Raw genomic sequence first — 19,731 nt, forward strand, 5'->3', positions numbered from 1 at the left:
TCCCTCCCTGGACGCTGCCTTGACTTCCTTGCAAACTAGCTTCAACAATATCCAATATGCTTTCTCCAACCTTCACTTAAAACACCAACAAAACAACAAAGTGTATGATATTCAACCGGAATCTACCACGTATCACCTTTCAATATCTCCTCACTGGACGGATCAGTACTCCAATTTGTCCATTCCTACAAATATCTGGCTCGACAGTTCACTCTCTTTTGACGTCCACATTAATACACTACTTTCTAAAGTCAGATCTAGAGTTGTTGTTTGTTCCGCAATAAAGCATCTTTCACCCACTCTGCAAAGTAGGCTCTGGTTAAAATGACAATTCTCCCAATTCTAGATTACGGTGATATAGTATATAGGTTCTACCTCCAAAACCCTTCAACAAACTTGACGTCATCAACCACAATAATAATAATAACAACAATAATAATAATTAAAGCTGCAAGCAGCGATGAACGGGCCCTCGCGCGTGCAATTTTCACCAATAAAAGGTCAAGGACTCAAAACTAAGTCAGATGACACCACCCACGACTCTTTATGTAAAACCATTCAAAAGATATATCAGAAAGTAGGAACTATTAAGTATCAACCAATCAGCGTTTTTTGGCGTTTATCGTCGCCACGGTAACGCTTTTGACTGAGAAAAGTGATGAGCGTTGTCGCAGGATGGAGACGCACATTTTGATGTATAACACACCTGGGTGCACGTTACGGTTCGGCTGAAGAAACGGCCGAAGAAATGGCATTAAATTGCGCCAAAATGACACGATTAATTAAAAATGGCCGACTTCCTGTTCGGTTTCGGCCATGGCACCAAGAGACTTTTCTTTAAGTTGCGACATGATACAGGTGTGTACCGATTTTCGTGCATGTACGTCAAACCGTATTGTGGGGCTTGAGTGACGAAGTTTTCTAGGGGGCGCTGTTGAGCCGTTAGGCCACGCCCATTAATGCAAACCATTAAATATCACATTTATCACCAGGCCTGGCTTGGTGCAAAATTTGGTGACTTTTGGGGCACGTTTAGGGGGAAAAAAGGCCCTCATTTCGTCGGAAGAAGGAAAATAAAAATATTTCCTACAGATTCAATAGGGACTTCGCAAAAAATTAGTGCTCAGGCTCTAATAATAATAATAATAATAATATCATCTACCAAACCTCCATCCGCCTTGTTACAGGTGCTCCTTTTAACACCCATCACTTTAACCTCGACTCACCTCAACTGGCCTTCACTTCCCTCCCGTAGACTGATCCACTGGTATCACTTCATCAACAAAACCCTTCATATCCTGCTCACTACTGAATAACATCAGTAATCAGAACCGACGTTCAAGCAGTTACATTAACTAATCACCTCCTTTGGCCAGAATTAATTTCAGTTGCTGCTGCTAGTGACTGGAATCATCTGCAACAAACACTTCAACTCCACACCTTCATCCCATTCTCCTCTTTCAAAAATACATTACACTCCCAACATTAGCCTGTGATCATTGCACATGTTTGTAACTCTTCCAGAGCAGCGCTACCACTTTTATTCATATTTTTAATGTGTTGTGTGTTTTTTATCGTGTTTGATTGTTTGTTTCACTGTGATTGTATGTGTTTGACTCCCTGTGCTGCCTCTTGCCCATGTCGTCTGTTCTCAATTGACTTACCTGGTTAAATAAAAATAAATAAATAAATAAATAAATAAATAAAATGACTCACAGTTCTACATCTTCAAAAGCGTCTTCCAGATGAGTGATGTGACCACTGCAAACAAACAGGTGAATCAGTGTGGAAGTGGTTACACACCGTTTGACACTGCAGTGTTTTCCTATTTCACTCTACATGACGGGAGCACGTTGGGTCGGGATCTACATCTATATGACGACACACATGCTGAATGGTTTGGTGCTGGGACGGGGGGGTCGTTAACTGCAAAGGGAGGGGAGTGAGACAGCGAGGGGTGAAATGAATAGAGGGAATGCATTGACGTCACTTTCCCACTAGACCAGTCCCGTTACTCTCACTGAGTGGTAAAACATCAGCAAAAACAGCTGCAACTAGTGGAGAAGACGAGATAACAGACGATTATGGGCTTAAATTAGCGTCAGTTGGACTTGACAGTGACCCGTACAGTTACCCCAAGAACCAGTGGTTCATGGACATTAATATTTGGTACAGTTACCAAGAACCAGTGGTCCATGGACATTAATATTTGGTACAGTTACCAAGAACCAGTGGTCCATGGACATTAATATTTGGTACAGTTACCAAGAACCAGTGGTCCATGGACATTAATATTTGGTACAGTTACCAAGAACCAGTGGTCCATGGACATTAGTATTTGGCCACGAATCCAGTTTCCTGATATTCATATGTACTTAATTTCTACGCCGGGGAAATACACGAAGCAAAGCTTGAAGGATTACAAAAGTCTTGACGCTTGGTCCGACTTCAAGGCAGGATTTGTTGTAGAAATTAAAGTGATGAGGACACCGAACTTTATAATTTGACCGTTTAACGTTAGCTACCCAAAAATCCAACATTACCTGATACAAAATGGGAACCGCAAATCCACGTTTCGGTGCCTGGAATCCAGTTGTTTCTGTGAATTGCAGCGACCCATTTGTCTCTCTTAAGCTTATTTTTCGGCGGTCTGTAAAACGATAACTCCGATTTCTTGCTAAATCTATGAGTAGAGTCGATCGCACAACAGCTCTTTCCCATTTTAGATGTTTTCCAGTTGCTCAAACTGAAAGTTTACGCTGCCACTCAGGCCACGTTTCCAAATAGACGGGTATTTCCAAAAACTGATATTTCCCCATCTACGTTTTGAAAAATACCATCATTTACACGAACCCGCATAAATAGCTGTTAAGATGCTATGAGCAGCCAAACCTACAGGGGGCAGTGTAACAAGAAGATAAAGTCATGCTAGCCAATCAGAATCCTGGTAAAAAACGTCAACAAATGACACAAGTAACTTCCAGTTACTTCCAAGATGAACGAGAGTCTTTGGTTTGGAGCAGGGGTAGGCAACCCTGGTCCTCGAGTGCCACTGTCCTGCATGTTTTAGATGCTACCCTGCTTCAGCACACCGTGATAAAAATACCTGTGTCATCAACAGAATTGTGCAGCCCTGGATGACAAGCTGATGACGATGATTAATTAGAATCAGGTGTGTTAAAGCAGGGTAGCATCTAAGACATGCAGGACAGTGGCACTCGAGGAACAGGGTTGCCTACCCCTGGTAAAATATAATATTGACGGTGGCCAAACAAATTGTAAACACAGGTCGAGCACATGACGCATAATGTGACGTTCTGAAGACTAAATGTCCGTTTCCCTCTGTTTACAAGCAAACGTGAAAAGTTTTTCCACTTTGTCCGGAGTTTTCAGAAATGATCATTTTTGGTGACTTTGAGCTTTGTTTTCGTGTAAACGAACGGCTGAAATGCATGAAAACGCCACAGTTTTTGCTACGTGTAAACGGGGCCTCAGTCTTTCTGCCACTCAGTGGGCGAAACCAGCTGTGAAATCTGTGACGTCATGTGCATTCCCTCTATTGTGAGCAGTGCTACGACACACACAGTGTTAGTTTTACCGTTGGAACAATTCATCCTCAACGCTTTTGAGAAGGCTCCTTGAAGGGACAACACGAGTGAAGCAGACAGCAAACAGAGAGAAGTGGAAGAAAGCGGAGGGAAAAAAAAAAAAAGTCAAAGCAAATGGACACGTGAGAAGGAACCGAACAGAGCAGAGCGACATTTCAAAGTGCAGACGGAGACGGAGAGCGAGCTCGGGGACGGACACGGGTTAGGTCCGGCGAGTGACAGGGTTAGTGCCATAAACTGATACAGAACATGAGTGTAAGTCTCCGCTTCCAGGAAACAAATACAGAGACTAGATCGTTTTTTTTTCTCCTGTGATTTCAGTCTCGAGAGAGATGAAAAACAGGCCAGGTAGAAGAGTGGAAAAGACAAGACTGGCTGTAAATAGGAACAGTTTCCATGACAACAGTTTCCATGGGCTACCTGGTTGTTATTCCTCCCTCTGCAAAGGGACTCCAGGGGGAAGAGAAGTCGTTATCTTTATTCACGTCCTGTGGAAAGGCAAGCGAGCACAAAAAAAAGGGACTTTTATTTAACAGATATAATTAAAAACTTGTAAATTATAACAGAAACAACAGAACAGTAGTTATGGTGGAAGATTAAACTGGGTGATAAGAGTAATAACCGAAAAGATTGTTTCCAAATCAATATCATTGGATCCTAAACCTTTCCTGCTGGGCCTTTATCCAGAGAAACATAACTTCAGTAAATATGAAAAAGCACTTATAGATTTAAGCTTGTTTAATGCCAAAAATGTATTGCACTAGTATGGAAAAAACCCATCGACCAAGTACCAGTCAATGGTTAAAACAAATGTTATCAAGCATAGCGTTGGAAAGAATTACTTATAATCTGAAAGCCAAACAGCATGTATTTGAAGGAATATTGAAGCCCTTTATTGAATGTAAAGAATTCAGACTTAACAGAAAACCGAAAACTGATGACTAACTGTGGGTATGGCAATTTCCAAAATTGTAAATGTTAATGTCTTTTTTCACTATTATCATCCTAATATATATATATATATATATATATATATATATATATATATATATATATATATATATATATGTATGTATGTATGTATGTATGTATGTATATATGTATTTTTTTTTTTTTCTTCTGTTACTTTTAAGCCCGTAGCTTATCATTATCATTAGTGATGCACCGAATGTTCGGTAACCGAAATTGTTCGGCCGAAAATAGCAAAAAAAACACTTAAGGTGTTCGGTGGAATAAGTGGGGGAAAAACCCAACAATTAATAACGCCGTGTTTAGATGACGCAAAAGAAGTGGATAAAACAAAATAAATAAAAAGAAAATCAATCCCTTTCCCATATTAATACTTGTATGGGAAAGGGAGTGATTTTCTTTTTCTTTATTTTGTTTTATCCACTTCTTTTTCACTTTTTTTTTACACAATGCACTTTAATGCATTAAATGCATTTTTTGTTTTGTTTTAAGGCCTATATTACAATTTTTCAGCAGTCAGTTATAGGCCTAATGTAAGCTCAAAGATGGCCCAAAAAATTATTTTGCCAATTTATTTATTTTAAGTTATTGTGCTTTGTTGGTATAATGTCTGCTGGAATATTTTAAAAATGCTGGGAAATTAAAAAGGATTTTTTTCTTTGAAAAGCATGCCTAAAGCACATTTATTTCATTTATTCAATGGTGAAAAAATTGGCAAAATAAATGGAAAAACTGCGAAGAACCATGTTCGGTATGTTATTCTGTGTTTATGATTATTTTCGGTTTCAGCCACAAATTTTCATTTCGGTGCATCACTAATTATCATTACTATTATTTCACAATCCATTACATTGTGTTCATAATCTGTCTAATAACAAGAGAAGCATATTGTTCATTCTGTGTTTAATTGTGATTGTTTTGTTTGAAGCTGTGTTTTTGCTATATTTGGCACCTAGTCTATAAGAAATGACGTACAGCCAGGGCTAGAATATACATGTCATGATTGTTTGTACTGTGAGTATCTTGTGCTGCTATAAAACTCAAATAAAGATATTGTGATTATTACCATTTCCGAGTGGGCCTCCGTTTCCTTCTGGAGAGGTGGTTTGAACTGGAGCTTGTCAACTGTCAAAGAAAGACATTGTCCACGTTTATTTTTGATGTTTTCTTTTGCTTGCACACACCTTTGACACTAGAGGGCGTCGCTACTCAACACACGGAGACACACAAAGCCTCTTGTCGTCACACCGCATTAGTACCAGGACCTTTGGAAACACTGAGGGTATTCTTTAACACACAATCACGTGCACGAATGAACCAAAACACAGACGAGCTGCTCAATAACACGGCAGATCTGCTGATTTATGGAGCCGCTCTGTAAATGTTTGGGGCTTAAAGATGAGGTTGGTCGTCAAAGAAACACAGATTAGGCCTGACGCTAACCAGACCTGTGCATGTTGGAAATAGTTTTCAAAAGGAAGAATTATCAATAAATCATGGAAAAGGAGCCTTGGTTTAGATTTGAGGTCACGATCTGTGGGGCTGGTTGAGCACCAGCGTAAGCACCAAGGTGGACACGAAACCGGCAACCTGCCAGTTCATTCTCCCACATAATCAGCTTCTCATTAACAAAGAAAGTTTGTCCTCGGGCATTCGGCCCACGGACCTTTCTAAGGATCACGTGGAAACGCTGCAGTTGCTCAAAACATGACTGTGAGGAGGTGAGACTTACGAAACAAACACAGTTAAGGCATTTCAGGAAAGTAAAGCCGGGGGATCAGGTTAGACGCAGGAGTCAAACCAAACTTCCGTGTGAGGCCCTGATTAGTCAGTCATTCTTGGCAGGAACCAAGATGTTATAGAGGGAATGCACATGACGTCACAGATGCGACTTCACAGCGGGTTACAAGCACTGAGTGGCAGAATGACTAAGTGGCAGCGTAGCTTTCAGTTTGAGCAAATAGAAAACATCTAAAATGGGAAAGAGCTGTTGTGTGATCGACTGTACTCATAGACTGTGTTTATATGCATCAATAACGCTTTTAAAACCCGAATATTAGCAATAACCCGGTTTTGCACGGCCATGTAAGCACCAATAACCCCTTTGAATAACCAGAATTTGCTCATATTCGGGTTTTTAAAAACCTGAATATGACCCCTGGGTTACTCCTTTTAAAACCTGAATATTCGGTCATGTAAACACCAAACGGAATATCCCCATCAAACGGAACAGGAATTTGTTTTCTGCACATGCTCTGTTCACAAGGAATCCTGGTCTTTTGAGTCCAGCAAGTTCTTATAAACACGGAGAAACAAGACCAGGAGGAGACTAATCACTTCATAAATGTAATGAAGGATATGAAAATTTTGGCATTTGTAGACGGTAGAAAGTACCGGGATAGAAGATTTACAAGAAGGTGAGAGAAAAGTTGCGAAGTCGCATTTATTTTTAATTTGGATACAGGAAGAAGAAGCGGAAATGACGGTAATTGCGTCATGATGTTCTCCGCGCGTCGCTGGTTTGATCCAGATATCCCAAATGATTAAATAACATGTAAATGGAATATTCGGAGTGTTTCAGTAACCGGAATATTAGCAATAACCCGAATTTTGACTGCATGTAAACGCAGTCATAGATTTAGCAAGAAATCGGAGTTATTGTTTTACAGATTGCGGAAAAATAAGTTTAAGAGAGACAAATGGATCGCTGCAATTCACAGAAACAACTGGATTCCAAGCACCGAAACGTGGATTTGTGGTTCCCATTATGTATCAGGTAATGTTGGATTTTGGGTAGCTAACGTTAAACGGTCAAATCATAAAGTTCGGTGTCCTCATCACTTTAATTTCTACAACAAATCCTGCCTTGAAGTCGGACCAAGCGTCAAGACTTTTGTAAGCCTTCAAGCTTTGCTTCGTGTATTTCCCCGGCGTAGAAATTAAGTACATATAAATATCAGGAAACTGGATTCATGGCCAAATATTAATGTCCATGGACCACTGGTTCTTGGTAACTGTACCAAATATTAATGTCCATGGACCACTGGTTCTTGGTAACTGTACCAAATATTAATGTCCATGGACCACTGGTTCTTGGTAACTGTACCAAATATTAATGTCCATGGACCACTGGTTCTTGGTAACTGTACCAAATATTAATGTCCATGGACCACTGGTTCTTGGTAACTGTACCAAATATTAATGTCCATGGACCACTGGTTCTTGGTAACTGTACCAAATATTAATGTCCATGGACCACTGGTTCTTGGGGTAACTGTACCAAATATTAATGTCCATGGACCACTGGTTCTTGGGGTAACTGTACGGGTCACTGTCAAGTCCAACTGACGCTAATTTAAGCCCATAATCGGCTGTTATCCCATCTTCTCCACTAGTTGCAGACATTTTTGCTGATGTTTTGCCACTCAGTGTGAGTAAGGGGGCTGGTCCAGTGGGGAGGTGACGTCAATGCAGACCCTCTATAGTTCACAATTATTCACATCTAATTAATGCAGCGCCACGTTAGCCGAGCAGCACTCCATGCACAGAAACTCACCTCATTAGTCACTTAAATCTCAAACCCATCTTTGGTTATTCTGCCATCATTTCCGATTTCTCAGGAAGTCAAACACACACTGTGTTCGCTACACTGTCACTAACCTGCATCCCCCCTGTGCCGCTCAGTGAAGCTAGGACCTGAGATCGGACCTCCGCGGTCGTTTCCATTGTGTGCTTCATGTAGAAGGGAAGGTCAAATAATAGTGAGACATTTATTTTTGGACAAAAACCAGATAAGATGATCAACTGGCAAAGACGGTCACAGCACAAACAAGCACAAATGAAGCATGCACTGCAAAAACTCAAAATCTTACCAGGAATATTTGTCTTATTTCTAGTTAAAATGTCTAATTTTTAGTCAAAAAATCTCATTACACTTAAAACAAGAGTCATTACCAGGAAAATAACTTGTTTGACAATTTTCACCTGTTTCAAGTACATTTTCATTTGAAATAAGTACAAAAATCTGCCAGTGGGAGAAGATTAATCTCATTACAAGCAAAGAAAATCTTGTTCCACTGGCAGATTTTTTTACTTATTTTAAGTGAAAATCTATATGAAACAGGTGAAAATTGTTGGTTTTTCCAGTGATGAGTCTTGTTTTAAGTGTAATGAAATTTTTTTTTACTAAAAATTAGACATTTTAACTAGAAATAAGACAAATATTCTTTAAGATTTTGAGTTTTTGCAGTGTGTGTCCCTACAAGTAAACATGTACCTCACCCCTGGTTCACTGACATGAGACGCACAACACAGCGTTCAGTTAACCACAAAAAAAACAACTTCCCTGAAAGGTGTCAAAACTATATTTGCACAATCTATCAAGCTGAACTCTTCTGGCAACCGCAATGACACTTCAGCCGAGCCATTGCACGCCGTTTCTTCTCTGAAAATCACACTTGGCCTTTGAAACGGAGTTACGCAGATGCATCATGGGCTGTATTGCATCCACTTTCTCTTCCGTGAATTGATAGACTATTATTAAACACACACTGACACAAGCGGTGGTTTGGACACGGGCCAGGCGGCTCTGCTGGATTAGTGGGAATGACCCCGGACGAGCCGCTGGACCTCGGCCCAGCGACGCCACCAGACGGACAGTCCCGGCAGCCAATGGCTGCGCAGGGACGGAGCGGAGGGGGCAGGGCTTGTGTTTCACTCACAGTCGATCTCCGAGCGCGTCCTCTCGGCCCGGGCCTGTTTGTTGGTGGAGCGGATGGTGTGTCTGACTGCAGAGAGAGGCTGAAACAAACAGGGGGGGAAGACAAAATAAAAATCTCTTCAAGAGGTGAAAAGGTCATAATTAATAATGAGCAGCTGAAGCTACACCGACTTGGATTATTATTATTTGTAGAAAAATAGACACAAAACAGATATTCCCCCCCTCTACGTTATGAAAAATACCATCATTTACAATCAGATTTACATCAGATCGCTTTCAAAATAACTTCATTTACACGAACCCGCATAAATATTATTGGAAAGTGGATGTTTTTTTTTTTTTTTTTTTTTTTTTTTTTTAAATTGCTTTATTTTTTATTTATTTTTTATTATTGAATTAATTTTTTTTATTATTGAATTTAATTGAAATTTGATTTCTTAGGAAAAGGGGACAGATGACAGAGATTTGTTGTTATTATATTGAACTGTTTTGTTTTACTTTTAATGAATGAAATAAAAAATAATAATAATAATAAAAATCTAAATTTAAATACGCTGTCATATGAAATACCACAAAAAACCTACATATTATTAATTTTTAGTTTATTTAGGCCATGTTTACACATAGCGGGATATTTACAAAAACGGATATTTCCCCATCTACATTTTGAAAAATACCATCATTTCCACGAACCCGCATAAATAGCTGTTAAGGTGCTATGAGCAGCCAAAGCTACAGGGGGCAGTGTAACGAGAAGATAAAGTCATGCTAGCCAATCGGAATCAGGAAAAAAACATCAACAAATGACAAATGAAAGAGTAACTAATTGTAAATCCAAGTCGCACACATGACGGTGGTGACGTTTCTGTCGCATAGTGTGACGTTCTGAAGCCTAAATGTCCGTTTCTCTCTGTTTACAAGCAAACGTGAAGCAAACAGAGTTTTTGCAAATCTCCACTTTGGCCGGAGTTCTCATAAATGATAGTTTTTGGAGACTTTGAGCTTCGTTTTCGTGTAAACGAACAGCCAAAACGCATGAAAACCCCACCGTTTTTGCTACGTGTAAACGGGGCTTTAGTCTGGCAGAGAGCTGCTTTTCTTTTCTTTACAGATTTATTTGGCACTAATGGCTTTTGTAGGTGGACAGGAAATGGGTTTGGAGACAGGAGGGGGTAAGAGCGACAGGCCGGGATTCGAACCTGCGCCGCCTGCATGAGAGCCTCTGTAAATGGCGCCGGCTCAACCCACCGAGCCGTCCGAGCCACAAGAGCTGCTTTTCTTGTGCATCACTGCATTATCATGCGTCCCAGAGGGGGTTTGTTTTCAACAAGCCCCATTGATTGCAGTCAATAGCCTTCAGGGCTTTTTCACTCATGGTGGCCAAGACAGAGCTGCTGCTGTCAGGGGGAGAAAAGCCTGACGGGCCTTTAAAAAGGGCTGGTACCACCTCTTTGGCTGCATGGATGGGACGTAAAGTCCAGTTGGAATAATAATGTCAGAGGAGAGAAGCAATAACAGGAACGGGGACTCAAAACAGAGTTCAGAGAAGCAGCTCTTGGGTTATATTATGTATATATACATATGTATATACACATACATACATATACATATATTTATTAGGGCTGTCAAACAATTAATTTTTTTTTTAAATCGCAATTAATCGCATGTTGTCCATAGTTAACTCGCGATTAATTAAATCGCACATTTATTCACACATTTTTTGCTGTTCTAAATTACCTTAAGGTATTTTTAAAAATGTTTTTAATACTGTTAACATGAGAAAGGGCAAATATGCTGCTTTATGCCAATGTTTATTCAACTTTCCACAAAAAAAAAAGCTTTTGACCTGAATGTAACATTCCTTCATAAATACAAACGCAATGTAATCCCCAACTTTACACTTGCAAAGACTAACTTAAGATTCCTTGTTTTTTTAAGAAGCTCAATGTAAATCAATGAACCGTATGCATCACAAACATTGTACAAGAAGTGCATTGGTCAGTTACATTTTCCATGTAATTATGTCTAACCTCATATGGAGGAAAATAAAAGGCTCAAAAAATATCCCCTTCTAAGTGGGATCAAAACACCTTTTTTGCAAGTTATTAACGCGTTAACTTTGGCAGCCCTAAAATATATATATATATATATATATATATATATATATATATATATATATATATATATATATATATATATATACACATATAGCTGTTCTGATATCCACGTGACTTGACGCAATATCTGTTTTGTTAAAATATTCAGTATCAAGGAATTTGAAATTTGATGTCTTTAATCAATATATACAGAAAAGCTTGTCTCTGCATGTATATTCTTGTATATTCTTGATGACAACTGTGTTGGCTAATCTTCCCAGAAGCAGCGATGCGTTCAGAGTTCAGGTCAGCGTTACCTCCAGGTCGTCGTCGTCCACTTCGCCGTAATGCTGGTGGTTGTCCGGGTTGTTCATCTTGTCCAGGAGATCGATGGCGAGCCTCCTCGTCAAACCCGTCTGACCCACAAACATATGCTGGAGAAAACAAACAAGATCAAAGACACCGTTAACAGAAATATTATCTCAGAATCATTATTTTTATAGAGCCAGGGTTAAGAGACTCATGAAACTAGATACACAATACTACATCACTGAGTTTAAAGCCTGACATATGAAATACCACAAAAAACCTACATATTTTAATTTTCAAAAAAAAAAAAAGTATAATGAGACAAAAAATCTTCTTTAGATTCCCAAAGACAAAATTCAACTGAGGCCACGTTTCCACGTAGCCGGGTATTTACAAAAACGGATATTTCCCCATCTACGTTTTGAAAAATACCATAATTTCCACGAACCTGCATAAATACTGTTAAGGTGCTATGAGCAGCCAAACCTACAGGGGGCAGTGGAACGAGAAGATAAAGTCATGCTAGCCAATCAGAATCCTGGAAAAAAACATCAACAAATGACACGAGTAACTTCCAGTTACTTCCAGGTTGAACGAGAGTCTTTCGTTTGGAGTGACAGAGAAGTGGAGTTACTTTTAAGTGTGACTTTAGAATATAAAACAGGTAAAATACAAGAAAATATTGACGGTGGCCAAACAAATTGTAAACACAGGTCGCACTCATGACGCTGGTGACGTTTCTGTCTCATAGTGTGACGTTCTGAAGCCTAAATGTCAGTTTCCCTCCGTTTACAAGCAAACGTGAAGACGGAGTTTTTGCAAATCTCCACTTTGGCCGGAGTTTTCAGAAATGATGGTTTTTGGTGACTTTGAGCTTCGTTTTCGTGTAAACGAACGGCCAAAATGCATGAAAACACCACCGTTTTTGCTACGTGGAAACGGGGCCTCAGTTGAATTTTGTCTTTGGGAATCTAAAGAAGATTTTTTGTCTCATTATACATTTTTTTTTTTTGTTTTTTTGTTTTTTGTAATCATGGGGACTCCGGCATCAATGTATCAATCAGGCAGGAAATGAAAGGGGGCTCAGGCTGGGCCTGGAACCCGAGTTCGGGCCTGGAACCCAGACTGCAGCAGCCACACACGCATACAATGACTGCGTTTACATGCAGTCAATAACCCTTTTAAAACCCGAATATTGGCAATACCCCGAATTTGCACGGCCATGTAAACACCAATAACCCCTTTGAATAACCGGAATTTTCTCATATTCGGGTTTTTAAAAACCCGAATATGACCCCTGGGTTACTCCTTTTAAAATCTGAATATTGGGTCATGTAAACGCCAAACGGAATATCCCCATCAAACGGAACAGGAATTTGTTTTCTGCGCATGCTCTGTTCACAAGGAATCCTGGTCTTTTGAGTCCAGGAAGTTCTTATAAACACGGAGAAACCAAGACCAGGAGGAGACTAATCACTTCATAAATGTAATGAAGGATATGATAGTTTTATACATTTTGGCATTTGTAGACGGTAAAAAGTACCGGGATAACAAGATTTAAAAGAAGGTGAGCGAAAAGTTACACGAAGCAGCATTTGTTTTGAATTTGGATACAGGAAGAAGAAGCAGAAATGACTGTAATTGCGTCATCACGTTCTCTGCGCGTCGCTGGTTTGATCGAGATATCCCGAACTATTAATTACCATGTATACAGGGATAACCCTGTTTGCTCACACATGTAAACGGAATATTCCGAATGTTTCAGTAACCGGAATATTAGCAATAACTCCGATTTTGACTGCATGTAAACGTAGTCAATGAGGTGAGTTACTCTTCAGAGCAGATCCGAGTCCCAGCTCTACAGTAATTAAAACAGGCTGCATTAATCACAGAGCTCCAGCTACTGGTCAGGGATCCTCAGAGGCCGACGCTGAGGACACACTAGATCTGCGTTTATAGCTTGACAAGGTCCTAAAAATGAAAACCAGATGCGAACTGAACAGCTGGATGTTGTAGCCAAACCACACAAGAGCATCCTCAGGCCAACCGGGGTCCCGCTGAGCTTTGACAGAATAAAATAGTCTGTTTTTGCCAGCTCTTGCAGTTGTGCAAATCGCGATGATTCAAATCCTTTCGGTTTCTTAAATATACTGTACAAAAACATTTCCCACACATTAAAGAAAAGTGACATTTATTCATGCATTACCAATAGAAGTTTCTCTGCTGTGGGCCGCTTCTTGGGGTTCTTTGTTAGAGAAACCTTAACAAAGTTATGAAACGCTGTAGACCTGGGGAGAAAGAAAGAATAGTTTCAACTAGTGCTGTCAGGCTATTAAAAAAATGTATCTAATTAATTACAGGATTTATAATGAATTAATCCAATTAATCGCATTTTAATCTCATATCTGCTAAAGGTCCCCAAATAAAGAATTTGAATTCTAGGACATTACAAAATTGCAGTGCATGACTTATCAATTGAATCTACTAAGAAGAGAAGATTTGAAATCCACATTTTTATTTAAGTGTGTTTCATAAATTAAATAAAAAAAAAAAAGCTCAAGCACATCAGCAAACCAATTAGGCCAGATGCATTATTCAAAAATGCAATGGAAATACAGTTAAATAAATAAAATTCAGAAATAAAATAAGGCTGAGTCTCAAATAGGCACTTAAGCAGACTCTCAATTCAAACTTAAAACTAAAGCTGACTCAATACAGCGATTCAAGTACTAGTAGCTGTAACGTTTACAGTGGAACTAATCCGGACATGTTTAGCGTTTAAAGGATCTTTGAGGTTGGAGCAGCTCCGGTAATAGGAAAATTCTTTTTTACAAAATTTACAAATCACGCGTTCTTGTTGATAGTCCCGTCTTCTTTCTTTTTATACATAAACTTGCCGTTCAAAGGCCCTAGCAAAGATTTGCTGAGTCGCTCCCCTGAGTCGTCCATGTGTCACCTGCTTTGTTAGTTTGACTAGCAGCAGGAGGGAAGTAGTGATTTACGGGTCCCTCAATGGGCCAAATTTAAAATGCTCACTCATTTTGCCACTCATAATTAATTGTGTTAATTTTCATAACGCGTTAATTAGCAGTGTAATTAATTAATCTAATTAACGCGCTAAACTGACAGCCCTAGTTTCAACATCTGCGAAACATCTGGCTTTTATGTAGCATCACATTTTATAGTTTTATTCTGTTTAACATTTTTTAGAGGTATTTGTTTTATTTATTTATCTATTTCTTGTAATAATTATTATTATTATATTTCATTGTTGTGGACTGATTATTTTTTAGCCTTAATTCTTGAACTTTTATCATTATTTCATTTTAATTATTTCATTTTAATTAACTATATTGTATGTCAGTGTGCATTAGTCTCCCAGTTTTTATTTTTTATTATGCTTATTTTTGTGTCAAAATGTCAAAGCACTTTGTATTTCATGAGCCTGGATGAAAGGTGCAATACAAATACAATTTGATTGATTGATTGATCTCTCACCTCAGGAGGAGGATAAAGAGTCAATCCCCCGGCAGCAACACGGACACTCACCATCTACTTTTGTCTTTCAGCTTCGGGGGCTGGAAGCTGCTCTTAGACATCAAAAACAAGGCCCTAGACGGGACAAAGAAATGAGCGTTAAACAGCATCCGAAGGTTAATGAGGACAAGGCCGACAGCATCAGCCTAAACATCTGTCTAACAAGACAGGAGCTATTCATGTGCACCAAACGACCTGGTGAAGCGTTCGAGGAAACACAAAAGCAGGAAGCGGCCTAAGAACCGTGTGAGGAAGCTCCGACTGGTGGTTCTTGTTAGAAGTTAAACGTACCTCATGGGATGCAGGTCAAACATGGGAGGCTGGAGCTCGGCCAGCTCGATGGACGTGATGCCGACGGCCCAGATGTCACACAGCTGGTTGTAGCCGCCGTTTTTCTCCACCGCTGCTACTTCTGGAGCCATCCTGAACAGAGTCAGAGCAAAAGACTTAGCAATGAGACAAATCTACATTACATACAGAAACATTGACTACGTTTACATGCAGTCAAAATTCGGGTTATTGCTAATATTCCAGTTACTGAAACATTCAGAATATTCCATTTACATGGTAATTAATCATTTGGGATATCCGGATCAAACCAGCGACGCGCGGAGAACATCATGACGCAATTCCTGCTTCTTCTTCCTGTATCCAAATTCAAAACAAACGCTGCTTCGTGCAACTTTTCGCTCACCTTTTTGTAAATCTCGCTATCCCGGTACTTTCTACAGTCTACAAATGCCAAAATATTAATTACATTTATGAAATGATTAGTCTCCTGCTCGCTCCAAAAGTGTGGCGTGGTCTTGTGTTTCCCCGTGTTTATAAGAACTTCCTGGACTCAAAAGACCAGGATTCCTTGCGAACAGAACATGCGTAGAAAACAAATTCATGTTCCATTTGATGGGGATATTCCGTTAGGCGTTTACATTAGGGCTGCAGCTATCGAATATTTTAGTAATCGAGTATTCTACTGAAAATTCCATCGATTAATCGAGTAATCGGATAAAAAATATTTTTGTTTAGTTAAAGAGCAATTATAAATAATGCATAAGATGTTAGATGTTAATTGACATCACTAAGACTAAATTATATAATCCAATAGGTTCATGGCTGTGCATTTAAAACCCTGAACTTACACCAGTCGACCAAATTCACTGATTCACTCAAAAAACTAAGGATCTTACCAAGACGTTTTCTTATTTCTAACCTAAAAATGCCATTACACCTGATTACACACATAACTTAAAAGGTTAGGTGTTTTTCCCACGTGTTTCAATTGAACTTTCATTTGTGTCAAGCAAATTTTAAGTGCTAGTTAAGTTTTAAGTTAAAGAATAAGATTTTGAGTTTTGACAGTGTTCAAAATAAAATGATGAGACCTGCTGTAATGGAGCACATTAGGCACCAGTGCTGCTTGTTTTATCCATCAATGAGCTAAAATTGAAAACTACCCAGTTTGCTTTATTACGTTTTTATTTTTCTGACATTTTCTGCCTTTTCTTTTAGTTAAAAATGAAGCGGGCCGCATTAAACGTAGTCCGGGCGAAATACCTGCTTTGAGCTGGCAAAATTAAACGATTCCTCGAGGCAGAGAAAATTCCTCGATTATTTTTTGTAATCGAATTACTCGAATTATTCGAGGAATCGTTTCAGCCCTAGTTTACATGACCGAATACTCGGGTTTTAAAAGGAGTAACCCAGGGGTCATATTCGAGTTTTCGAATATGAGCAAATTCGGGTTATTCAAAAGGGGTTATTGGTGTTTACATGGCCATGCAAATTCGGGTTATTGCCAATATTCGGGTTTTAAAAGGATTATTGACTGCACGCAGTCAGTGAATGATGATCTGAGAGGTTCGTGTCTGTCACTGAACGGAGGACAGTTTGTATCTCTGGACACAAGCTCCAAGTTTTTAAACTAGAATGAATTTGAATGGTTAACCAAATCAAATCAAAGTTTATTTAGACGGGACAATGCATATTAATGAACACTACATTAAGTTCGTTTACATGGGAAGTTTAATTCCTCTTTAATCCAGAATTAAAATAAATTCTGATTTAAAATGAGTAAAAATGACCATGTAAACACCTAATTCCAAATGAAAATGGCCATTCCGAATTAGCCTTAATTCCGAAATAAATTGCTGGTTTATTCTGATTTTAAATCCGAATAGAATAATTCCGCGATCATGTATACACTCATTCCACTTTAAATTAATTCCGGTCTTTCTGCGCTGCTCGTTCCCTCACCCGTCTGTCTCCATGACGCATATATTCCACGCTGGGCTTGTTAATGTTAAAGTTTATTTTAAAAAAAAGCTGTGTAAATACACCAGATTTTAGCAGAAATGCTAGTTTGCACCCGCAGTCCCCACAGAAAACATAAAAACAATTCAGTCAAACAATACAACCAAACAAGGGAACAAACATAAAACATACATAGTATCAAAATAGATTTAGCAGCATTTAAAGGCAGTATGGATTGTATTTATAGTGACAAAAGATGCACATTACAATAATGATTGTGGATGGTTGGGATTAAACGTCTGCGGGACCAGAGGTTCACTGCAAAAACTCAAAATCTTACCAGGAATATTTCTCTTATTTCTAGTTAAAATGTCTAATTTTTAGTCAAACAATCTCCTTACACTTACACAACCACCTTATACCAAAAAAAAAAAAAAAAAAAAAAAAAAAAAAAAAAAAAGGGTCATTACCCGAAAAATAACTTATTTGACAATTCTCACCTGTTTCAAGTAAAAGTAGAAAAATCTGCCAGTGGGACAAGATTTATCTTCTCATTACAAGCAAAAAAGTCTACAAGCAGATTTTTCTACTTATTTTAAGTGAAAATCTACTTAAAACAGGTGAAAATTGTTGTTTTTTCCAGTGATGAGTGTAAGATTTTTTTTGACTAAAAATGAGACATTTTAACAAGAAATAAGACAAATATTCTTGTTAAGATTTTGACTTTTTGCAGTGTTCGACCCCATACTGGACTCTGTGTGACGTGAATGACACACTCACCAGTAAGGTGTTCCAATGAAGGACTTCCTTTTGGCAATGGTGGCTGTTATCTTGGCTGCAACTCCAAAGTCAGCTGGAACGAGGATTGGCAGAGCTTTTTAGGTTATGTAACACAACTAAAAGTATTTAAGATCTTCGTGTTTCGGATGCCAACGAGCATCTTACCTAACTTCACATCTCCATTATCTGTGAGAAGGATGTTTGCACCCTGGAAAGAAAACAAACCCAAAAACATTTGTGTTAATTGCTAAAATATGTTCTGAAACATGAATTAAAATACTGAGAATATGTTTAATCATAGATGCCACTCCTGTTCAAGTCTGATCTGATCTCTCAGTAAAATCGTTTTTTGCTGCGTGTGACTGACAGCCTCGTTGGCAGCATCCTGCGGTGAGAGCAGAGGAAACAGGAAGCGCTCGCTGCACACAGCTGAGAAAAGATAGTTGGTCCAGCCCTGACCTTTATGATAACATACGAGAGCCAGGCTTCGCTTCTGGGGCATCGAATGACTGCAGCTCTACCTCAAAACCACTGATCATATGTTTCAAATGTGCTTTTCCTATAACTTCTGTCAGGAAAAAAAGTCAGCCTATGCAGTATTGCTGCTTCATAAGTAGTTTAATTTTAATCTTTCTGAGTCAGACACAAGAATTAACAGGATGTGGATGAGCAACAAAAGGTTAAAGGAAAGCAAAAAAAAAACATAACAAAGAGAAACCTTGATGTCCCGGTGCATCTTGGCCTTGTTGTGCAAATACCCCAGACCCTGTCGAGGAAATAAAGATGGCGTGTTGTGAGTTATGCTGACATTAAAGCACTGGGATATTCATTAGAAGTCCTTATTTTTAATTACCTGTAAGGTCTCTCTGCAGACGTACGCGATCTGAGGTTCTGACAGAGGACCCGTCACTGTAAGAGCATCATTTAATTTAGTGTTTGCAGGTTTTGAAGGGCAGAAATTGAGTTCATGGTGCTTGTTATGGATGAGATAAAGACTTACCGTGATAGATATCTTGTAAAGATCCTCCACCACAGTACTCCATACATATCCAAAGCTTTTCACGACTGGAGGAAAGGCAACAAAAAGCAGATTTAATATCTGTGTTGACAAAAGTTTTGCAGGTTAACAAGCATAAATGCGCGTATAAGTAATGAATTCAAGGTATTTTAGTCAAGACAGATGCCGCAGGTGGATAAAATCAAACCCTGAGCAAAGCTATCTCCATTTCCAAACATTGGTGATAGAAAACGGCTGCTCTGGTGAGCTTCAAGTACTTTGATACGATGCCACTAATGCATCAAATGTCCTCCCTCCTGGATATTTTATCGTCAGTTATAAGTAATATTATTAGGAAGTGAAAGTGTTTAGGAACAGAAGACCATAAAAAACAGGACAGGATCACTATGTGGACACATGGATGTGGCCCAGAGGCAGATTTTCTGGTGTTGCCAGAAGATAATA

At 39.0% G+C, this 19,731-nt stretch overlaps 1 protein-coding gene across 4 annotated transcripts in view; it reads right to left on the reverse strand.

The window, feature by feature from the left end:
* map4k5 (mitogen-activated protein kinase kinase kinase kinase 5) overlaps positions 1-19,731 on the reverse strand; it is a 65,999-nt gene that overhangs the window by 23,877 nt on the left and 22,391 nt on the right. For 2 of the 4 annotated variants that reach the window (XM_061743723.1, XM_061743722.1), the window contains exons 5-18: positions 19,270-19,334; positions 19,123-19,178; positions 18,988-19,035; positions 18,435-18,477; positions 18,270-18,342; positions 15,531-15,662; positions 15,252-15,314; positions 13,909-13,990; positions 11,711-11,827; positions 9,299-9,377; positions 5,644-5,702; positions 4,029-4,096; positions 3,599-3,637; positions 1,717-1,761 (exon numbers count right to left, since the gene is read on the reverse strand). In XM_061743723.1, the coding sequence (XP_061599707.1) occupies positions 1,717-1,761; positions 3,599-3,637; positions 4,029-4,096; positions 5,644-5,702; positions 9,299-9,377; positions 11,711-11,827; positions 13,909-13,990; positions 15,252-15,314; positions 15,531-15,662; positions 18,270-18,342; positions 18,435-18,477; positions 18,988-19,035; positions 19,123-19,178; positions 19,270-19,334 (969 nt within the window). The remainder of the gene's footprint in view (positions 1-1,716; positions 1,762-3,598; positions 3,638-4,028; positions 4,097-5,643; positions 5,703-9,298; positions 9,378-11,710; positions 11,828-13,908; positions 13,991-15,251; positions 15,315-15,530; positions 15,663-18,269; positions 18,343-18,434; positions 18,478-18,987; positions 19,036-19,122; positions 19,179-19,269; positions 19,335-19,731) is intronic. The other 2 variants (XM_061743725.1, XM_061743724.1) reach the window with 1 other exon arrangement.

This window comes from Cololabis saira, chromosome 16 (genome assembly GCF_033807715.1).
Source record: "Cololabis saira isolate AMF1-May2022 chromosome 16, fColSai1.1, whole genome shotgun sequence".
NCBI classification, from domain to species: domain Eukaryota; kingdom Metazoa; phylum Chordata; class Actinopteri; order Beloniformes; family Belonidae; genus Cololabis; species Cololabis saira.